Source organism: Pan paniscus, chromosome 16 (assembly GCF_029289425.2).
Source record: "Pan paniscus chromosome 16, NHGRI_mPanPan1-v2.0_pri, whole genome shotgun sequence".
NCBI classification, from domain to species: Eukaryota; Metazoa; Chordata; class Mammalia; order Primates; family Hominidae; genus Pan; species Pan paniscus.
The window spans coordinates 67,098,844-67,117,204 of NC_073265.2; the positions used below are offsets into that span (position 1 = coordinate 67,098,844).

Below are 18,361 nucleotides of genomic sequence, written 5' to 3' on the forward strand. Positions count from 1 at the left end.
ATTGTGTTGCCTCCAACAGGCCTGGGCCTTCCCCGCGGAGACTGCCGGGACGGAGGGTCTCCAGCCCCTAGACCCTGGAGGCTGGGGGTGGGCGAGGCCACAGAGACGCCTGCTTCCTCCCTCCTCACCAGCTCCACCCGGACTCTGACCACGCTGCCTGGAGCACCATGAAGACTCTATGGGACGGAAGCCACACTTCAGTCTCCCCTCACGGCTTCTGTCTGCCCCTGCGCAGGGTCAACCGGGCTGCAGAGCACCCCCCGTCTCTCAGTCCATCCCCCCATCCCGCTCTCTCCATCTCTCTGTCCCTTCCCACCCCTGGCTGTGGTTCCTCCATCTCTTTCTGTCTGTCTTTCCTACCCTGTCTCTCTGTCTGTCTGCCCATCTCTCCAGTCCTGCTCTGTTCTCCTTCCCTTCTCCTTTACCGGGTTCCATGGCAGTCAGAAGTGCTCCCTGCCGCCAGCACTCCACCCGTCCCCAGGGCCCTCTCTGCCTTCCCAGTAGACATAACAGACCCTCACCTCCTCCCATTCCCACAAGGGACTCTGGGCCCCAGGGACCAATGCTGAGAAATGTTCCGCCCCCCTCACCAGTTCCTCCCCTGCCCCAAAGTGCAGGCTACATCCTGTCCCAGGGAGTGTCAGGATCCCACAGGCACTTCCTTGGGGGTTGACAAAGGCAGGCAGGGGGGCCTGGGAATGGCCCCACCTCCCAGTCCATGCTAGAGCAGGGGCCTGTAAGCCTCAAACCCCATCCGTCTCCTGTCTGTGGCTGTGGCCTCCGGCTATAAATAGGGGCTCAGATTCTATTTTCTTTAAAAACAAGCACAAGACTGTCATCACAGGCCCAGAAAAGCAGTTTCTGGCTGGGGCAGTCCCTCCAGCCCTCCCTGGCCTTTATGTCCAGCCCCCTGCCTCTGAGCCCTGGGGCCCTGGAGAGCAGAGGAGGCCTGGAAAGGAGCCTGGAGGTAAGACAAAGTGGGGAGGGCTGGGGCGAGCTCCCAGAGGCAGCCCCTCCCTCCTTTCCTTTCACCTCCTGTCCCCAAGCAAGGTCAGTCTAGTCCCCAAGGCTCACAGTGTAAATGGAGAGAGGTGACAACAGCACAGCCCCCTGGGCCACAGTGAGTGTCTTTGCACCCCAAGGACAAAGAAGGCGCTTTGGGCTTTTTTCCTGAAAGAGCATGAGGACATTTCACAGGCGGACAGGAGAGAAGAGCTGGCCCAGCAGCAGGCCCAGCCTGAGCGAAGGCAGCAGGTCGGCCCTGCTAGGTGTGCACGGAGTCAGTGCAGAGTCTAGTGAGACGGAGGCGTGGAGTGTCCGTGGAAGAGAGCAGGAGACCCTGCAGGCAGGGCCAAGGGCACCCTGGCTTTCGTCGCCACCCAGGGGTGGGGGCCTGACCCTGGGGCAATGGGAGCCACCAAAGCCAAGGGAGGCTGAGAGAGCGGCTTTCAGTTTGGGTTAACTGGGGCTGCTATTAGCAAAGGGAGTCAGGAGATTGATTAAGCCAGACCAAGGACGGTGGCTAGCCGCCTTATGGATGGACCAGGGAGCAAGAGAGGAAGATGAAGTTGAAGGAGAATTTGCGGACTGGATGGATGGAACCTGAGTATTAATCAGCAGTGGCCGTGGGGAGGGAGGAGGAGGAGAGTTGAGCACGACCCTCAGATGTCTACTCAGCAACAGGTGGACAGTCGGGCCTTCACGGGGCTGGCGAGCCGGCTGTAGGGGAGAGGACACTGAGTCCTCCTTGCTTTGGGTGGGGTTGGGCTTGGGGGTTCCTATGGGTGTTCCTGCCGTGGACATCTGAGGGACACTGGCAGTGGGCCTGGAGCCCTGGAGAGTTGGTGCCAGTGAGAGAGACGTGGTGCATTAGCAGAGGCTGGGCCTGAGGCCGGGAGAGAAAAGGAGGGCCAGAGGGAGTGTGGTGGCGGTGGGCACAGCTCCAGGGGGGCCCACAGGCTGCAGGCTTCCAGGCAGTTGGCAGGTGGGGGTGCTAGGCAGGAACCTATTCCAGGAGGAGCCAGGCCTGCCCAGGAAGAGAGGTCTCAGTCTCGGGATCTCTGATGGGCCTGGGTAGCCCAGAGCTTCACTAGCAAGGACACTGAGGTTTCCTGGTGCACCCCCCGGCAATGCCCTCCCGCTGGAGCACCGCCAGTGCTGGGGCTTGCTGTGGTGGGACAGCTCTGCCTGATAGAAAAACCCTCACACGGGGCAAATGCCATCTCATTTGATCCTTTCGTTCCCTTAGATGCTGACGTCACCTCCCTCATCACAGGTCCATGGGCCTCCTGGCTGCACTGGGCAGGAGATGTGGGCCCTGGTCCTGTCCTCAAGAGCTTCCAGTCTGGCCAGACCTGTGGCCATTTAGGCCAGAGATGGCTCTACTGTACCCACGGTAGTGGCCACACCTCTTTCCAGTCTGCTGGGCTGGTCAGAGGCCAGATGTGTGTCAGTCCCTCTATCCAGGTCCCCTTTTACAGATGGGGACACTGAGGCCAGGGAAAGCATGGAAGCACATGGCTCTGAGCCCTGTGTGTGTGCTGGGGGTGTGAGCCCTGACCCAGGCATCTGCCCTGGACGTGGACTCTGTCTGTGGGGTGAGCCCACCCTCTGCCCTGTATTCAGATGGGGGAACTGAGGAGGAGGCACACAAGCCACTGTGCACAAGTTGTGCCACCAGATTTCGGGTCCAGGCAGCCGTCCAGACCCACAGTCACCGTTTCCTCTGTTCTTCCCCCATCCCAACTCACACACTATCTCCAGACCCAGCCCGCCAGGCTGGGGAAGCCCCGAGACGCCGCCCCGACAGCCCTGTCTTCGGCAGTTTCTGCTGCCAGAGCCAAGGGGAACTCAGAGATGAGCCATGGGCTGCCTGGTCCTGGACACTGCCCAGGAGAGAGCCTGGCCCTCAGCCTCCTGGGGGCAGCTCCCACCCAGACCCCTGTCTCTTCACCCTCCTCCCAGACCTCCAAGTCCCCAGTGGGCAGGGCTGGCACTTATCACTGGCTTCTGGACCTAGTCATCCCTTGCCAGCCCCTGCAGAAGGGCCCTCCCTATTCGGCCAGCCCCAGAGCCACAGAGGGGGGGCTGCCAAACCGCCCAAGGAGAGCAGATGCTTCCATTCCCTCTTCGCTGCCCCCTCCACCCGGCCCTGACAGAAGAGTCCCAGGGGACAAGAAGGGAAAGAGTGTGTCTTCCCCAGGCTGGGGTCCAGCTCTCACACCCTCCTCCCACTGGGGCCATTGGCAGATGCTCCACTTCCAATTCACAGGCAGCAAGCAAACCCACCATGTCTCTCTGGGTGCACACACGGTGCATGTGCCCTGCTGACACCCACAGCCCCTAGCTCTGGAGCCACACCCGCGGGAGCTTAAGTCCCAGCCCTGCCACTGCTCCACAGGCTAGCACGGAGGACTGCCCTCTCTGAGCCTCAGTTTCCTCACCTGTAACATGGGAGATGCCTCCCAGGAGCCTGCTGGGCCTGGGGGGCTGGGCAGCACCAAGTGAGGGTCCTTCACTCTTCTCTTCCCTGCCAGAAACCCTACCCCAGCCTGGGTCCACTGAGTGAGGGTCCCAGGTCCACTAGGGCCAGGAAAGTGGGGGAAAGGAGGGTACGGAAGGGGCCTGGAAACCCACCCATCTCCCTGTATAAGAGGGAAAATTATAAGGCAGGTAAAAGCCTCTTGGAACCGCTACCCACCGCAGCCACCCCACCCTCCTCGCCTGAGGCCTGGGGAGCAGCAAGGCTTCCACAAAGACACCATTGAGGCCCCGCTTCCTCCTTCCCCCGGCCCAGCCCTCCCGCCTGGATGGACTCTGGGCTGCTTCTTCCCTCAAAACCTCTCATTTCCCCTCCTGCTTCCTCTGTGCTCCACAAGGCCCCAGGGTTGGGACATGTGGCTGGGAGCCCAGGGCGCAGCCCCTATCAGCCTCTGTGGACCAAGCTCAGCTTCTCCCACCCCACCTGCCCCTGCTTCCACTCATCTTCCAGACGGGTTCCCTCAACTGGAAATGTTCCCCAGTACATGCCCCTCTACATGGGTGACTCAAAGCGCTTGGTTAGAGGACGGTAGCTGAGGCCAGTGACAAGGGTCAGGGCCCAGCCAATAGCTGAGGAAACTGTTTTCCTCCCTGGCCTCCTTGGCCTTGCAAGGGACCAGAAAGGCAACTAAACAGAAGGTCAGCTGACCTGAGTGTGCATCTCTTGGCTCAAGAGTTCTTGGGGCAAGGAGGGATGGGGCTGCCCTGACCCTGGCAGAGGCCTCTGCAGCATTTAGACGTGGAGGCAGTCACCTGAGCAGGTGCCTGACACTCCAGCATCCCCCCTGGGATAAAGCAGTGTCTCCTGAGAGGATGGCTGCTGTTGTAAGCTCCATGGGATTTGGAACTAACCTACTGTTTTGTTTTGTTTTGTTGGCAACAGAGTCTCGCTTTGTCTCCCAGGCTGGAGTGCAGCTCGGGTCACTGCAACCTCTGCCTTCTGGGTTCAAGTGATTCTCCTGTCTCAGCCTCCCAAGTAGCTGAGATTACAGGTGTGTCCCACCACACCCAGCTAATTTTTGTATTTTTAGTACAGACAGGGTTTTGCGATGTTGGCCAGGCTGGTCTCGAACTCCAGACCTCAGGTGATCCTCCTGCCTCAGCCTCCCAAAGTGCTGGGATTACAGGCACGAGCCACCATGCCTGGCCCTTAACTAACGTACTGTTGTCTGCATTTTGGTAGCTCACCGGACAGGAGAGGAGCAGGCAGTCTGTGGGCTGCGGGGATGGCCCTGGGTGGTGGAATCCCAGTCTGGAAGCAGCCAGGAAGAGTGGCTAAAGAGCAGTGAGCCCTGAGGGGTCTGCAGGTGTGTGAGTGTCTCCCAGGCAGCCCACCCTGGCCAGTGATGAGTCATCTAGCCTGGGCCCTGGTGACCCCAGTGTCATCACTGGGCAGGTCGCTCCACTTAGTCTGACCTTAAGTCTCCCCTGTAACCTACCCCCTTGTTACCCTCAAACTAACAGGGTTGGGGGAAGGTGATAGCTCAGTGTGGGTGGCTGAGCCTTGGGGGTTTTGCTGGGAGGAGGTTTGAGAGGGGCCCACCCCTGAGTAGGCACACCAGACAGCTTCTCCCTTGCCTGAGGAGCCCAGGGAGACCAATGTGCTGGGGAGGGGACCCCCAGTAATGGCTCAGTATCCAGGGCCCACAGTGGGGCCAGACCATGGACCCAGTGCATGCCCTCCTCGCGTGCCTTGCCGCCACACACGTGTGTACATGTGACACTGACCCACACTCCCGCACACACTCGCCCATGCCCTGCCTTCTGGGTTGGAAGTAGATTGCTGTCGGAAGTAAAATCGGGGAGTCCCTTGAAGGTGCAAGGGGAGGGAAACTGACCTGAGGTCTAGAGGGCCAGGTGACCTCAGGGAGGGTCCGCTGCTGGGGAAGCGCACCTGGCCCGTCCATGCTCTCACACAGCCGGCATTCAGCCCCCAGGTGGGCCACGACCCCACCCCTGCCCCGCCACATACACACCCATGAGGGGAGACAGAGAGCCCTTCATCCCGGCCTTGGCCCTCCCAGAACACCCCATCCCACAGCCCCCTCAGACTCCCTCACCCCTGCCTGCCCAGACCTGGAGCCAGGATCTCCCCCCGTGGTGCCAAACCCCGAGGGGCGGTGATGGAGAAGTCTGGCTTCGTCTTGGAGCAGGGCCCTCCCTCCCCAGCAGGCTGGCTGGGCGTCCCCTCCTCACTCCTGTGCACAGCAGCAGGCTTGCTGCCAACGTCCCGCCTTCTCTGTCTCCCTCGAGTTTTCCTCCTCCATCCCCTTCCTCGGGCCTTGGTCTGTATGTGAATCCAGTCTTTATGGAGGAGGGCATCTTGATTTCTCCTTCTCAGTTTTAGTAATTTTCTCCCATGTTAGCTGTCTTCTTCCATTCCCATCACTGTATTGCAGCTAAGGCCGGGCGAGAAGTCGAGCACAACACCTGCTGGCCCAGGTGCTAAGCCCCTCACTGCCCGGGGCGGGCGGGGCCGGCCAGCTGCTCCGAGTGCGGGGCCGCTGATCCCACGCCCACCCGGAACTCGGAACTCGCGCAGCCCCGTTCCCGCCCGCGCCTCTCCCTCCACACCTCCTGGCAAGCTGAGGGAGCCGGCTCCGGCCTTGGCCAGCCCAGAAACGGGCTCCCACAGTGCAGCGGCGGGCTGAAGGGCTCCTCAAGCGAGGCCAGAGTGGGCGCCAAGGCTGAGGAGGCGCTGGGCTGTGAGGGCTGCCAGCAGGCTGTCACCTCTCACTGGGACCCGGGCAGTGCTCAGAGGCAGCACCATACAGCAGAACCATGAGGGTGCGCCAGCATGGACCCCTTTCTGCAACCCACCCGTCCCTCTTTGCGGCACCTCGCCTCCTCCAGGCAAGAGTCTGAGCCTTGACCACAGCTCCCTCTCTCACACAGCTTCCTTCTTCGGTGAGAACCACCTGGAGGTGCCTGTGGCCACGACTCTGACTGACAAAGACCTGCAGCTGCAGTTTTCCACGTCCCAGCCCGAAGCCCTCCTTCTCCTGGCAGCAGGCCCAGCTGACCACCTCCTGGTGCAGCTCTACTCTGGACGCCTGCAGGTGAGTGACGTCCCCCTGAGATCTGGGCGGGATTCGGGGTGGGATTCCTTCTCTAGCTTTGAGTGAACCCCAGCTGGCTGTGTGACCTTGTGTAAGTCACTTTTATCTTGAGGTTTTAAGTTCTCCACTGTGGGATGGGCGGCAGCAGCCCAGAAATGGTAAATCCTTCATGAACTGGCTCTGCCCACCGGCTCCCTCCAACCATGTTTCCCGCCACAAGCCCTCGCTGGCCCTTTGTGCTCTGACCACCCTGAACTGCTTTCAGTTCCTGGCCATCTTACAGTCGCTTGCTGCCAGGCTCTTGATGCACACTCCTTCTGCCAGGTGTGCGCCTCTCCCGTTCCCTGCACATGCCTAACTCCAGCCTCTCCTTGAAGTCTCAGTGTGGGCATCCCCTCCTCCTGGGCTAGGCCCCCTCCTGAGCCCCCATGACCCCTGTGCATTCCTGTGGCACTGCACCAATTTCTCTGCAGCACCACGGTCTGTCCACGACAGTAACAGCACCAGTACTGCCTCAGCTTCCTCATTTTTCCATTTCATCCTTCAAGACACCACAAGCTTTGTTAGCAAGGAGTCTTGTGGCTTTCTTGAGTCTTCCCCCAAGCCATGAAGAGTTTAAGAACCCAGGGTCTTATTCCAAATTTGTGCCAGGCTGGGTGCAGTGGCTCATGCCTATAATCCCGCCACTTTGGGAGGCCAAGGTGAGAAGATCACTTGAGCCTAGGAGTTCAAGACTGGCCTGAGCCACACAATGAGACCCCATCTCTATTTTAAAAAGAAAAAAATAAAAACAAATTTGGGTCAGCCATCTCCTTCCACACCCCAGTGGGGAGAGGACTAGGGCTTGGTCAGTCTGCTGCTGTCATTGCATTCCCAGTTCCCTATTATTCCAGGGCTGAAATCTAGGTTCCGAGACAATATTTCTGGCACCTCTCACTCAAAGAGAGAGGAGGAGAATTTAAAAATACAGGTTGGATTTCTAGGAGAGCATCTTGCTGTATGTCAGTTCCTTGTGGGCAAGGACGACATCTGATTCACATCAGAGTCCCCAGAGCCCATCCAGCCCTGGCCCAGAGTTTCCTTTGGTGAGTGTTTGGAGGATGAGTAAAGAGATGGCAGGATGGCAAGAGGAGTGGCACCAGAGGCCCTTGTCCTAGGTTTTCTGCTCTGGGGCACCAAGAGTGGGGAACCCACTATGCTTTTATAAGGGAAATGATGGATTCCAAGTGCTGCCCCCCATCTCCCACTCCCCATCTCCCACTCCCCATCTCTCTTCAGGTCAGACTTGTCCTAAGCCAGGAGGAGCTGAGGCTGCAGACCCCAGCAGAGATGCTGCTGAGTGACTCCGTCCCCCACACTGTGGTGCTGACTGTCATAGAGGGCTGGGCCACATTGTCAGTTGATGGGTTTCTGAACGCCTCCTCTGCAGTCCCAGGAGCCCCCCTAGAGGTCCCCTGTGGGCTCTTTGTTGGGGGCACTGGGACCCTTGGCCTGCCCTACCTGAGGGGAACCAGCCGACCCCTGAGTGGTTGCCTCCATGCAGCCACCCTCAATGGCCACAGCCTCTCTGGCCTCTGACTCCCGACGTGCGTGAGTGCTGTGCTGAAGAGTTTTCTGCCAGTGATGATGTAGCCCCGGGCTTCTCTGGGCCCCACTCTCTGGCTGCCTTCCCTGCCTGGGGCGCTCAGGACGAAGGAACCCTAGAGTTTACACTCACCACACAGAGCCGGCAGGCACCCTTGGCCTTCCAGGCAGGGGGCCGGCGTGGGGACTTCATCTATGTGGACATATTTGAGGGCCACCTGTGGGCCGTGGTGGAGAAGGGCCAGGATACCGTATTGCTCCACAACAGTGTGCCTGTGGCCGATGGGCAGCCCCATGAGGTCAGTGTCCACATCAATGCTCACCGGCTGGAAACCTCCGTGGACCAGTACCCTATGCATACTTCGAACCGAGGAGTCCTCAGCTACCTGGAGCCACGGGGCAGTCTCCTTCTCGGGGGGCTGGATGCAGAGGCCTCTTGTCACCTCCAGGAACACCGCCTGGGCCTGATACCAGGGGCCACCAATGTCTCCCTGCTGGGCTGCATGGAAGACCTCAGAGTCAATGGCCAGAGGCGGGGGCTGCGGGAAGCTTTGCTGACGCGCAACATGGCGGCCGGCTGCAGGCTGGAGGAGGAGGAGTATGAGGACAATGCCTATGGCCATTATGAAGCTTTCTCCACCCTGGCCCCTGAGGCTTGGCCGGCCATGGAGCTGCCTGAGCCATGCGTGCCTGAGCCAGGGCTGCCTCCTGTCTTTGCCAATTTCACCCAGCTGCTGACTATCAGCCCACTGGTGGTGGCCAAGGGGGGCACAGTCTGGCTTGAGTGGTGGCACGTGCAGCCCACACTGGACCTGATGGAGGCTGAGCTGCGCAAATCCCAGGTGCTGTTCAGCGTGACCCGAGGGGCACACCACGGCAAGCTCGAGCTAGACATCCCGGGCGCCCAGGCACGAAAAATGTTCACCCTCCTGGACGTGGTGAACCGCAAGGCCCGCTTCATCCACGATGGCTCTGAGGACACCTCTAACCAGTTGGTGCTGGAGGTGTCAGTGACGGCTCGGGTGCCCATGCCCTCATGCCTGTGGAGGGGCCAAACTTACCTCCTGCCCATCCAGGTCAACCCTGTCAACGACCCACCCCACATCATCTTTCCACATGGCAGCCTCATGGTGATCCTGGAACACTTGCAGAAGCCACTGGGGCCCGAGGTTTTCCAGGCCTATGACCCGGACTCTGCCTGTGAGGGCCTCGCCTTCCAGCTCCTTGGCACCCCGTCTGGCCTCCCCGTGGAGTGCCGAGACCAGCCTGGAGAGCCGGCAACCGAGTTCTCCTGCTGGGAGTTGGAGGCCGGCAGCCTAGTCTATGTCCACCACGGTGGCCCTGCACAGGACTTGACGTTCCGGGTCAGCGATGGACTGCAGGCCAGCCCCCCGGCCACGCTGAAGGTGGTGGCCGTCCAGCCGGCCATACAGATCCACCGCAGCACAGGGCTGCAACTGGCCCAAGGCTCTGCCATGCCCATCTTGCCCGCCAACCTGTCGGTGGAGACCAATGCCGTGGGGCAGGATGTAAGCGTGCTGTTCCGCATCACTGGGACCCTGCAGTTTGGGGAGCTGCAGAAGCAGGGGGCAGGTGGGGTGGAGGGTGCTGAGTGGTGGGCCACACAGGCGTTCCACCAGCGGGATGTGGAGCAGGGCCGCATGAGGTACCTGAGCACCGACCCACAGCACCACACTGACGACACCACGGAGAGCCTGGCCCTGGAGGTGCAGGTGGGCCAGGAAATCCTGAGCAATCTGTCCTTCCCAGTGACCATCCAGAGAGCCACCATGTGGATGCTGCAGCTGGAGCCACTGCACACTCAGAACACCCATCAGGAGGCCCTCACCACAGCCCACCTGGAGGCCACCCTGGAGGAGGCAGGCCCAAGCCCCCCAACCTTCCATTATGAGGTAGTTCAGGCTCCCAGGAAAGGCAACCTTCAACTACAGGGCACGAGGCTGTCAGATGGTCAGGGCTTCACCTAGGATGACGTACAGGCTGGCTAGGTGACCTATGGGGCCATGGCACGTGCCTCGGAGACAGTCAAAGACACCTTCTGTTTCCATGTCACAGCTCCACCATTCCCCCTGCTCTGTACCCTCTCCATCCACATTGGTGGTGACCCAGACGTTCACATCCTCACCAATGTCCTCCTCGTGGTGCCTGAGGGTGGTGAGAGTGTCCTCTCTGCTGCCTACCTCTTTGTCAAGAGTCTCAACAGTGCCAGCTACCTCTATGAGGTCATGGAGCGGCCCCGCCATGGGAGGTTGGCTTGGCGTGGGACACAGGACAAGACCACTATGGTGACATCCTTCACCAATGGAGGCCTGTTGCGTGGCCGACTGGTCTACCAGCATGATGACTCCGAGACCACAGAAGATGATATCCCATTTGTTGCTACCCGCCAGGGCGAGAGCAGTGGTGACGTGGCCTGGGAGGAGGTACGGGGTGTCTTCCGAGTGGCCATCCAGCCGTGAATGACCACGCCCCTGTGCAGACCATCAGCCGGATCTTCCATGTGGCCCAGGGTGGGTGGCGGCTGCTGACTACAGACTACGTGGCCTTCAGCGATGCTGACTCGGGCTTTGCTGACGCCCAGCTGGTGCTCACCCGCAAGGACCTCCCTTTGGCAGTATCATGGCCATGGATAAGCCCACGCGGCCCATCTACCGCTTCACCCAGGAGGACCTCAGGAAGAGGCGAGTACTGTTCATGCACTTGGGCTGATCATGGCTGGATCCAGCTGCAGGTGTCCGATGGGCAATACCAGGCCACTGTGCTGCTGGAGGTGCAGGCCTCGGAGCCCTACCTCCGTGTGGCCAACGGCTCCAGCCTTGTGGTCCCTCAAGGAGGCCAGGGCACCATCGACATGGCCGTGCTCCACCTGGACACCAGCCTTGACATCCGCAATGGAGATGAGGTCCACTACCACGTCACAGCTGGCCCTCGCTGGGGACAGCTACTCTGGGCTGATCAGCCAGCCACCGCCTTCTCCCAGCAGGACCTGCTGGATGGGGCCGTTCTCTATAGCCACAATAGCAGCCTCAGCCCCCGTGACACCATGGCCTTCTCTGTGGAAATGGGGCCAGTGCACACGGATGCCACCCTACAAGTGACCGTTGCCCTAGAGGGCCCACTGGCCCCGCTGAAGCTGGCCCGGCACAAGAAGATCTACGTCTTCCAGGGAGAGGCAGCTGAGATCAGAAGGGACCAGCTGGAGGTGAGGAGTTGGAGGTGGTGAGCGGGGGTGTGGGCCAGGTAGAGGGCCTCCCGCCCAGCCTCCATGCCAGGAACACATGTGACTTGGGCTGTGGCTGTGGTGGCTCCAGGTTGCATGTGTGCACGTGCCTCAGATGTGCTCCCGTATATGTTGTGCTCCCAGGAGTTTCTGGGGAGCTTGCTATACACCCATCCTCCTGGGAGTTGTGTGTGCCTCCAGAGGTTGTGTCCACTCATGTCCATGACATGGCTGAGCATGCAGATTCCTGGACCCCACCCAGCCCTACAGAATCTCTGACGTGGAGCCCGAGAATCTCCATTGCAGTCAGTTCCCTGGGAGGACATCACGGGTCCTGAGCTTTGGGGACTGCTGACCGTGGAGGCAGGCAACTGCTCCTCAGACCCCCGTGTCCCCCGCTCTTTTCTCAGAGCCCAGACCAGGACTAGGAGGTCTGTCAAGGGCTTCTGCCCACCCAGGAACCCCACAGAGCAGCCACGGGCCCTCCAGCAGGCTCACAGACTTGCCCTGTGACCTCAGGCCAGTCCTTGCCCGCTCTTGGCCTTACTCTCCTACACTGCTCATTTCGGAGACCCTTCTGGTCTGCATGTCTGGAGCTTGGGGCCGACAGCAAGCCAGCAGATCTGGAGTCAGGAAGGCCTCGCAGAAGGAGGCAGCGTTTGGGCTGGGCTCTGAAGAGCACAGGCCATCGGGGGCAGAGAATGGGGAGTGGTATTCCAGGCAGAAGGAACATTCCGGGCAAAGGCATAGAACAGGAATGTGAGTTTGGGGGTGGTTGGCCTCTTGTGGCTGGCCCATCAGGTGAGGGAGCCTGTGTGGCCTTTGGGGCGTGAGCTCTGTAGGGCCTGAGCTGAAGGCGGCTGTGCCTCCAGGAGGGGTGGGGCCGGGCGCCCTCTGATGGTCCTGGGTGGTAATAGCAGGGGCTGGGGAGGTGCTGCCTGCAAACCAGCCACAGGCCTGAACGGATCCTGAGCAGGGGGGCCTGTGTGTGTGTGTGTGTGTGTGTGCGCACGCGCATGTGTACATGTGTGACCGCGTCAGCATATGATGAACTCGTGTGTCTGTGTCACTGAGTCTGGGGACATGTGATTATGCACCTCCCTGAGGGAGTGCATCTCAAGCTGTGTGACCGACCCCCTGCAACCGTGTGTGGGGTGGGCATTAACATGTGACCAGCAGCCGGGGCAACCCAGTGAAACCCCATCTCTACATAAAAATTTAAAAATTAGCCAGGCACGACCAGGCGCGGGGGCTCATGCCTGTAATCCCAGCACTCTGGGAGGCCGAGGCGGGCAGATCACGAGCTCAGATCGAGACCATCTGGCTAACACGGTGAAACCCCATCTCTACTAAAAATACAAAAAATTAGCTGGGCCTGGTGACATGTGCCTGAGATCACAGCTACTTGGGAGGCTGAGGTGGGAGGATCCCTTGAGCCTGGGAAGTTGAGGCTTCAGGGAACTGTGATCACACCACTGCACTCCAGCCTGGGTGACAGAGTGAGACCCTGTCTCAAAAAACAAAAACTGTGACCAGCTGCATGTCTGGCGGCTGTGTGTGTGAACCCACTTGTGTGTTTGTGTGTCTAAATGAGCAGTGATATCTAGAGGAATAAGTGGGGCAAGATCAAGCCTGTTCCGGCTGCTTAGGGCCACAGTGGACCCCTCTGAGACCCCCTCTGTGGCCCCCTGTGAGTCCTCATGTCCTCTTAACCAGGCAGCCCAGGAGGCAGTGCCGCCAGCAGACATCGTATTCTCAGTGAAGAGCCCACCAAGTGCCGGCTACCTGGTGATGGTGTCGCGTGGCGCCTTGGCAGATGAGCCACCCAGCCTGGACCCCATGCAGAGCTTCTCCCAGGAGGCAGTGGACACAGGCAGGGTCCTGTACCTGCACTCCCGCCCTGAGGACTGGAGCGATGCCTTCTCGCTGGATGTGGCCTCAGGCCTGGATGCTCCCCTCGAGGGCATCCGTGTGGAGCTGGAGGTGCTGCCCACTGTCATCCCACCGGAGGTGCAAAACTTCAGTGTCCCTGAGGGTGGCAGCTTCACCCTGGCCCCTCCACTGCTCTGCATCGCCGGCCCCTACTTCCCCACTCTCCCGGGCCTCGGCCTGCAGGTGCTGGAGCCACCCCAGCATGGAGCCCTGCAGATGGAGGATGGACCTCAAGCGCCTTCTCCTGGAGAATGGTATGGCTGTGAGAGAGGCCCAGGGGCTGCAGCCCGGCTCTGGGGGCAGAGTAGAGGGAGCCCCAGGGACTCCCAGTCTGGGGGTTATACACAGAGAGGAGATGGGGAGTCACATTTCAGAAGCACCTATGCTTTAAATACTGTATCTCCTTTCTTCCTTACAACTCCTCTGGGAGCCAGAACTTATGGTCCCCATTTTCCACCAATGGAAGCTGAAGCCCTAAAAGAGTCAGTCTCCTCCTGCACCCAAAGGCAGGGCATGAAGGGTGCTGCTGAGGCCTGACTGCCATCCCTGGGCCTGCCCCCAGGTGGAAGAGCAGCTGATCCACGTACGTGCACGACGGGAGCAAGACACTGACAGACAGTTTTGTCCTGATGGCTAACCCCTCCGAGATGGACCACCAGAGCCATCCTGTGGCCTTCACTGTCACTGTCCTGCCTGTCAATGACCAACCCCCGGTCCTCACCACAAACACAGGCCTGCAGGTGAGAGTATTCCTGGGACCACCCCCCATTTCTGCTTCGAGAAAGAGGCCTGCGTCCCCTACTTCGCGGCACAGAGCTCCCCCAGCTCTGATCCTGTTTCCTCCTCTGCAAAATGGGGACGCTGCCGCATGCCTCATGGGGTTGTTGGAAGGGGAGATGTGAGATTGTGCTGAAATAGAACACAGGTGGGAGATTTTGTTACTGGACACTTGCAAGTGCGGTAGGCAGACTTCTGAGTGGCCACAGGTGGCTCTGCTGTTCCTTCTCCTGTGGCTCAGAACCAGAACACCTGACAGAGTCTTTACAAACCCTTAAGGGCAGGCGTCAGGGTGGGAGCCATTAAGCTTCCCACCTTCACCCCAGCAAGTGAAGGCCATGGCTTGGCTCCCCAAACTCCTGCCCCTTGTGCCACAGCAGAGCAGGGCCCCCATTTTGCAGAGGTGGAAGTTGAGGCCCAGACGTGGGATAGAACTTCTCCATGGTTGCAAAAGTAGTTCTGGTGGAACAGAAAGGGCATGGCTTTACAAAGCCCACATGGCAGGGCTTTGAACCCCAGCTTCTGGGGTGTGTCCTCCCTGGTCAGCAGGAGCCACTGAAGGTTCCACAGGAGGGCTGACTTGGGCTGTCTCTGACCTGGGGCACCGAGGGAACTTTGGTGGTCTAGGACGTGCCCATAGAGGGTGGCCTCATGGTGCAGAGGCCACAGAATAGTGGGACACAGCACCCTAGAACCACAGGCCAGGACGGCTGTGTGGCAGCATGGCCACCAGGTGGTGCCATCCACCGGTGTTTGCTCCGGGAGCCCAGTGCAGGGGTCCTGCCCCCCACATTATGGCCCCTCCTGCCAGGGCTGGGCCTGAGGGCTCCCTGGGGCCGGGGGAGGAAGCCCAGGAATGCCAGAAGACTCTGTTTTCCAGGCATGTGAGTCCCAATGCAGCTCTGCCCGCAAGTAATTGACCCAGCAAGACTGGTACCAGGACCTCAGGAACAGGCACCTGCTCTGCTTGCAAGTGGGAGGCCTGAAAAGGGGTCCCCTTTGCCCAAAATTAGGAGGGCCCCTAACTGCTCTGGAAGCACCTGGGCCCATCCCACGCTGATTCTGTGCTGCAGAACAGTGCCAACCATCAGCCCCCCACTCTCTGCGCCACGCACCCCTCCCTTAGCTGGAAGGAGGGCCCATTTCTAAAATCACCATTCCCACCTGTGCCCAGCCCCGGCCAGGCACACACGGAGGCTCTGAAAGGAGACCCCTGCCCCACCAGTGAGACAGATTAAGGAGCACTGTTGGTCAGCGCTGGGGGTTTCTGGGAGTGAGAACTTGGTGAGGGTAAGAGCTAGGGCCTTCCTGGGTAGGGGACATAAGCTGGCCTTGAGGGACACGCAGGACTAGGGCAGATGGAGAGCAGGGAGGCTGGGCCTGGAGGGTGACCTTCCCTGGGGCCTTCCCTGGGGTGACAGGGAAGGTGAATGCGGGAGGCCCTTTGTGCAGGGGAGCCAGAGTGGCGCCAGCCTCGATGCCACCCGAGGGCCTGAGCTGCAGCAGGACTGGAGCCCTGGTGGCAGCCCAGGGCCAGGGAGGAAGGGGTGGGTGAGTGTGGCAAGGCAGAACCTTCACAGGCCTGTGTCCCCAGATGTGGCAGGGGGCCACTGCGCCCATCCCTGCGGAGGCTCTGAAGAGCACGGACGGCGACTCTGGGTCTGAGGATCTGGTCTACACCATCGAGCAGCCCAGCAACGGACGGGTAGTGCTGCGGGGGGCGCCGGGCACCGAGGTGCGCAGCTTCACGCAGGCGCAGCTGGACGGCGGGCTCGTGCTGTTCTCACACAGAGGTGGGTGCTGAGGGCCGGGCCTCGGGTTCCTGCTGCCCACGGGGGTGCCCTGAGATGGGGAGCTGGCTCGGGCCAGCCGGACCCAATGCCCCTGTCCCCAGGAACCCTGGATGGAGGCATCCACTTTGGCTTCTCTGATGACAAGCACACTTCCTCCAGACACTTCTTCTGAGTGATGGCCCAGAAGCAAGTGCTCCTCTTGCTGGAGGGCAGCTGGACACTGACTGTCTGCCCAGGTGGGTGTGCTGATCATGGGCGTTCCTGGGTGCCGGGAGCTGGGGCGGAGCTGAGGGTGGCATGCCAGGGTCATGCTGCCTCTCTGCAAACACAGGCCTGGGCCTGGATCTCAAAGGGTGATGGCCCCTTGTGCCTCTGGCAGGGTCCATCCAGCCACTCAGCAGCCAGAGCCTCAGAGCCAGCTCCAGCGCAGGCACCGACCCCCAGCTCCTGCTCTACAGTGTGGTCTCGGGCCCCCAGCTGGGCCGGCTGTTCTCACCCAGCAGGGCAGCACAGGGGAAGCCCTGGTGAACTTCACTCAGGCAGAGATAAGGGCCCCACTCTGCAGCTACCACTCAGACGCCCCCAGCCTCAGGTGGCCGCTGTGCCATGGACATCATGTGGACATGGGTGCCAGCTCCAGCATCGCTGGCAGCAGACACCCCCAGGCTGGTCATAGTCCAGGCCCTGGTGTCCTGCCCTCCAGGAGCTGCCACACTGGCAGGGCAAGTTCATGTTCCCAGAAGGAGGGAGAAAGATGCAGGAAGTCAGGGATACAGGGCCCTAGAGCAGGGCTGTGGTCTTGGGGTGTGGCTTCCAGAAGGAAGCTACAGCCAGACCCGAGGGTCTGGAGAGGGGGCACCATGTGGGGGCACTAGTGGCACCCCAGTAGCTGGCAAGGGGTAGTGCTTGGTGGGGGATGGAGTTGGAAGTGAAGCAGCTGCTGGGCCTGTGGGCAGAGGTGTGAGCCTGGGGCTCAGGTCCGGTGCCAGCCAGAGGCAGAGTGGATCCTAGGGGCAGATGAGCTGATGAAAGGCAGCTGAGTCGGTCAAGAGGGTGAAGCCGCTGTTCATCCGTCCTGGTGGCTTCAGAGACCACCAGGAAGAACTAGAACTCTCAGCCATGGGTAGCAGCAGACTCTGTGATAACTGTGCCATGGGGACCAGCCCAGTCATCGCTTAAATGAACACCTCTCCCTGAAGGCACAACAGGAGTTGTTCCATAGCAGGGCAGAGCGGGGCAGACTCTTCCATGGGCCGTCCTGGGCAGGTGGTGCACCTGATGCTCCCACCAGGAGGCTGCGTGGGCATCTGGACCCAGCACATGACAGTGAGTTCTGGGTAGGGCGCGTTCTTGCGGGTGCAGAGCTGACTCTGTCACTCAGGAGCCACGGCATGTGATACTGCCCCAAGTACCTCCAGAGGGGTCCCCCCGCCAGCCCTTGAAAATGGCAAAGCCCACCCCTAGCCCCCTTTCCTAGCTCCCTTGCTGGGCAGGGACCTCGTGAACCTGGCACTCTCCCTCCTGAGAGGCGCAGATGGTATTCAGCAAGTGCAAAGCCAAAGTCCCCACCCAGCAAGTGGCTCAGATGGGGAGCCTTTGGACAGCTGGAAGGAGGTGGCTTTGACAGGTGGAATGAAGTTTCTTGGGCTTCTCACATCAACACCCCCCAGTCCCGGGTTCTGTATTTCCCTGGCTCCCCACTCCTGCTATGGCCCCCTCCCCACAATGAGATATTTGTCGGGCTGGTGTCTACAGCTGCGTACCCTCAGTTGCTGGGAGCCTTTGTCAAGAATGCCCAAGAATGGGGAGGGCACAGGACCAGGCCATCAGCAACCCTCTTGCACTCTATAGTCCCACGTTACTCAGAGCTTCCCCGTGCCCCAGAAATATGAAGGACTAGATTGAATGGGCACCGGGGGGCCAGGCTGGCAGTGCCACCCAGGAAAGCGGGGAAGAGACTATGTGGGCTACCTGGCCCACTCAGGGAGGAGGGCAGGACTGGGTATTGTCTTGACAGCAGCCCTGTCCCACAACACTGAACTGGGCAGGGAAGGGGTCAGGTGTCCCCCTGACATGGGGCTGGATTCCAGAGCATTGGACCTGGCCACCAGAACTGGCCATCTCCATCCGAGGCACTGGGGCCATGGATGCCGGAGCCACATGTGGCTGAGAGCTGGCAGAGCCTGCCCCCCAGGGAGCGCTGAGTCCCAGAGGTGGTCATTTCTGGGGAGGGGGCTGTGGGGCTCGTCCCACCTGCCCCCTTCTTTCCAGCACTTGCATGGCGCTTCCCTCTATTTTCACTCTCGGCGGCCGCCCCACACGTTGCATTCCTCCTCGTTTCTTCTTCCTGCTGTCCTCCATCCTCCATTCCATCCAACTCCTCTCCCAGCCCCTGGGGAGCCTACCTCAGGTCAGAGAGTCTGAACCCCAAGATG

The 18,361-nt window shown here is 60.4% G+C and overlaps 1 protein-coding gene across 1 annotated transcript; it reads left to right on the plus strand.

Annotated features, from left to right (window-relative positions):
* The first annotated feature begins 2,129 nt into the window (after nucleotides 1-2,129).
* Nucleotides 2,130-18,130, plus strand: LOC100989774 (chondroitin sulfate proteoglycan 4-like). The gene is given in 18 exon segments (XM_063596499.1): nucleotides 2,130-2,172; nucleotides 2,249-2,395; nucleotides 6,436-6,599; nucleotides 7,878-8,166; nucleotides 8,169-10,658; nucleotides 10,661-10,807; nucleotides 10,810-10,909; nucleotides 10,911-11,406; nucleotides 13,141-13,588; nucleotides 13,591-13,610; nucleotides 13,919-13,939; nucleotides 13,941-14,096; nucleotides 15,728-15,926; nucleotides 16,028-16,162; nucleotides 16,306-16,416; nucleotides 16,419-16,518; nucleotides 17,126-17,252; nucleotides 18,017-18,130. Coding segments are annotated over 18 exon segments (5,307 nt in total).
* The last annotated feature ends 231 nt before the right edge of the window (nucleotides 18,131-18,361 follow it).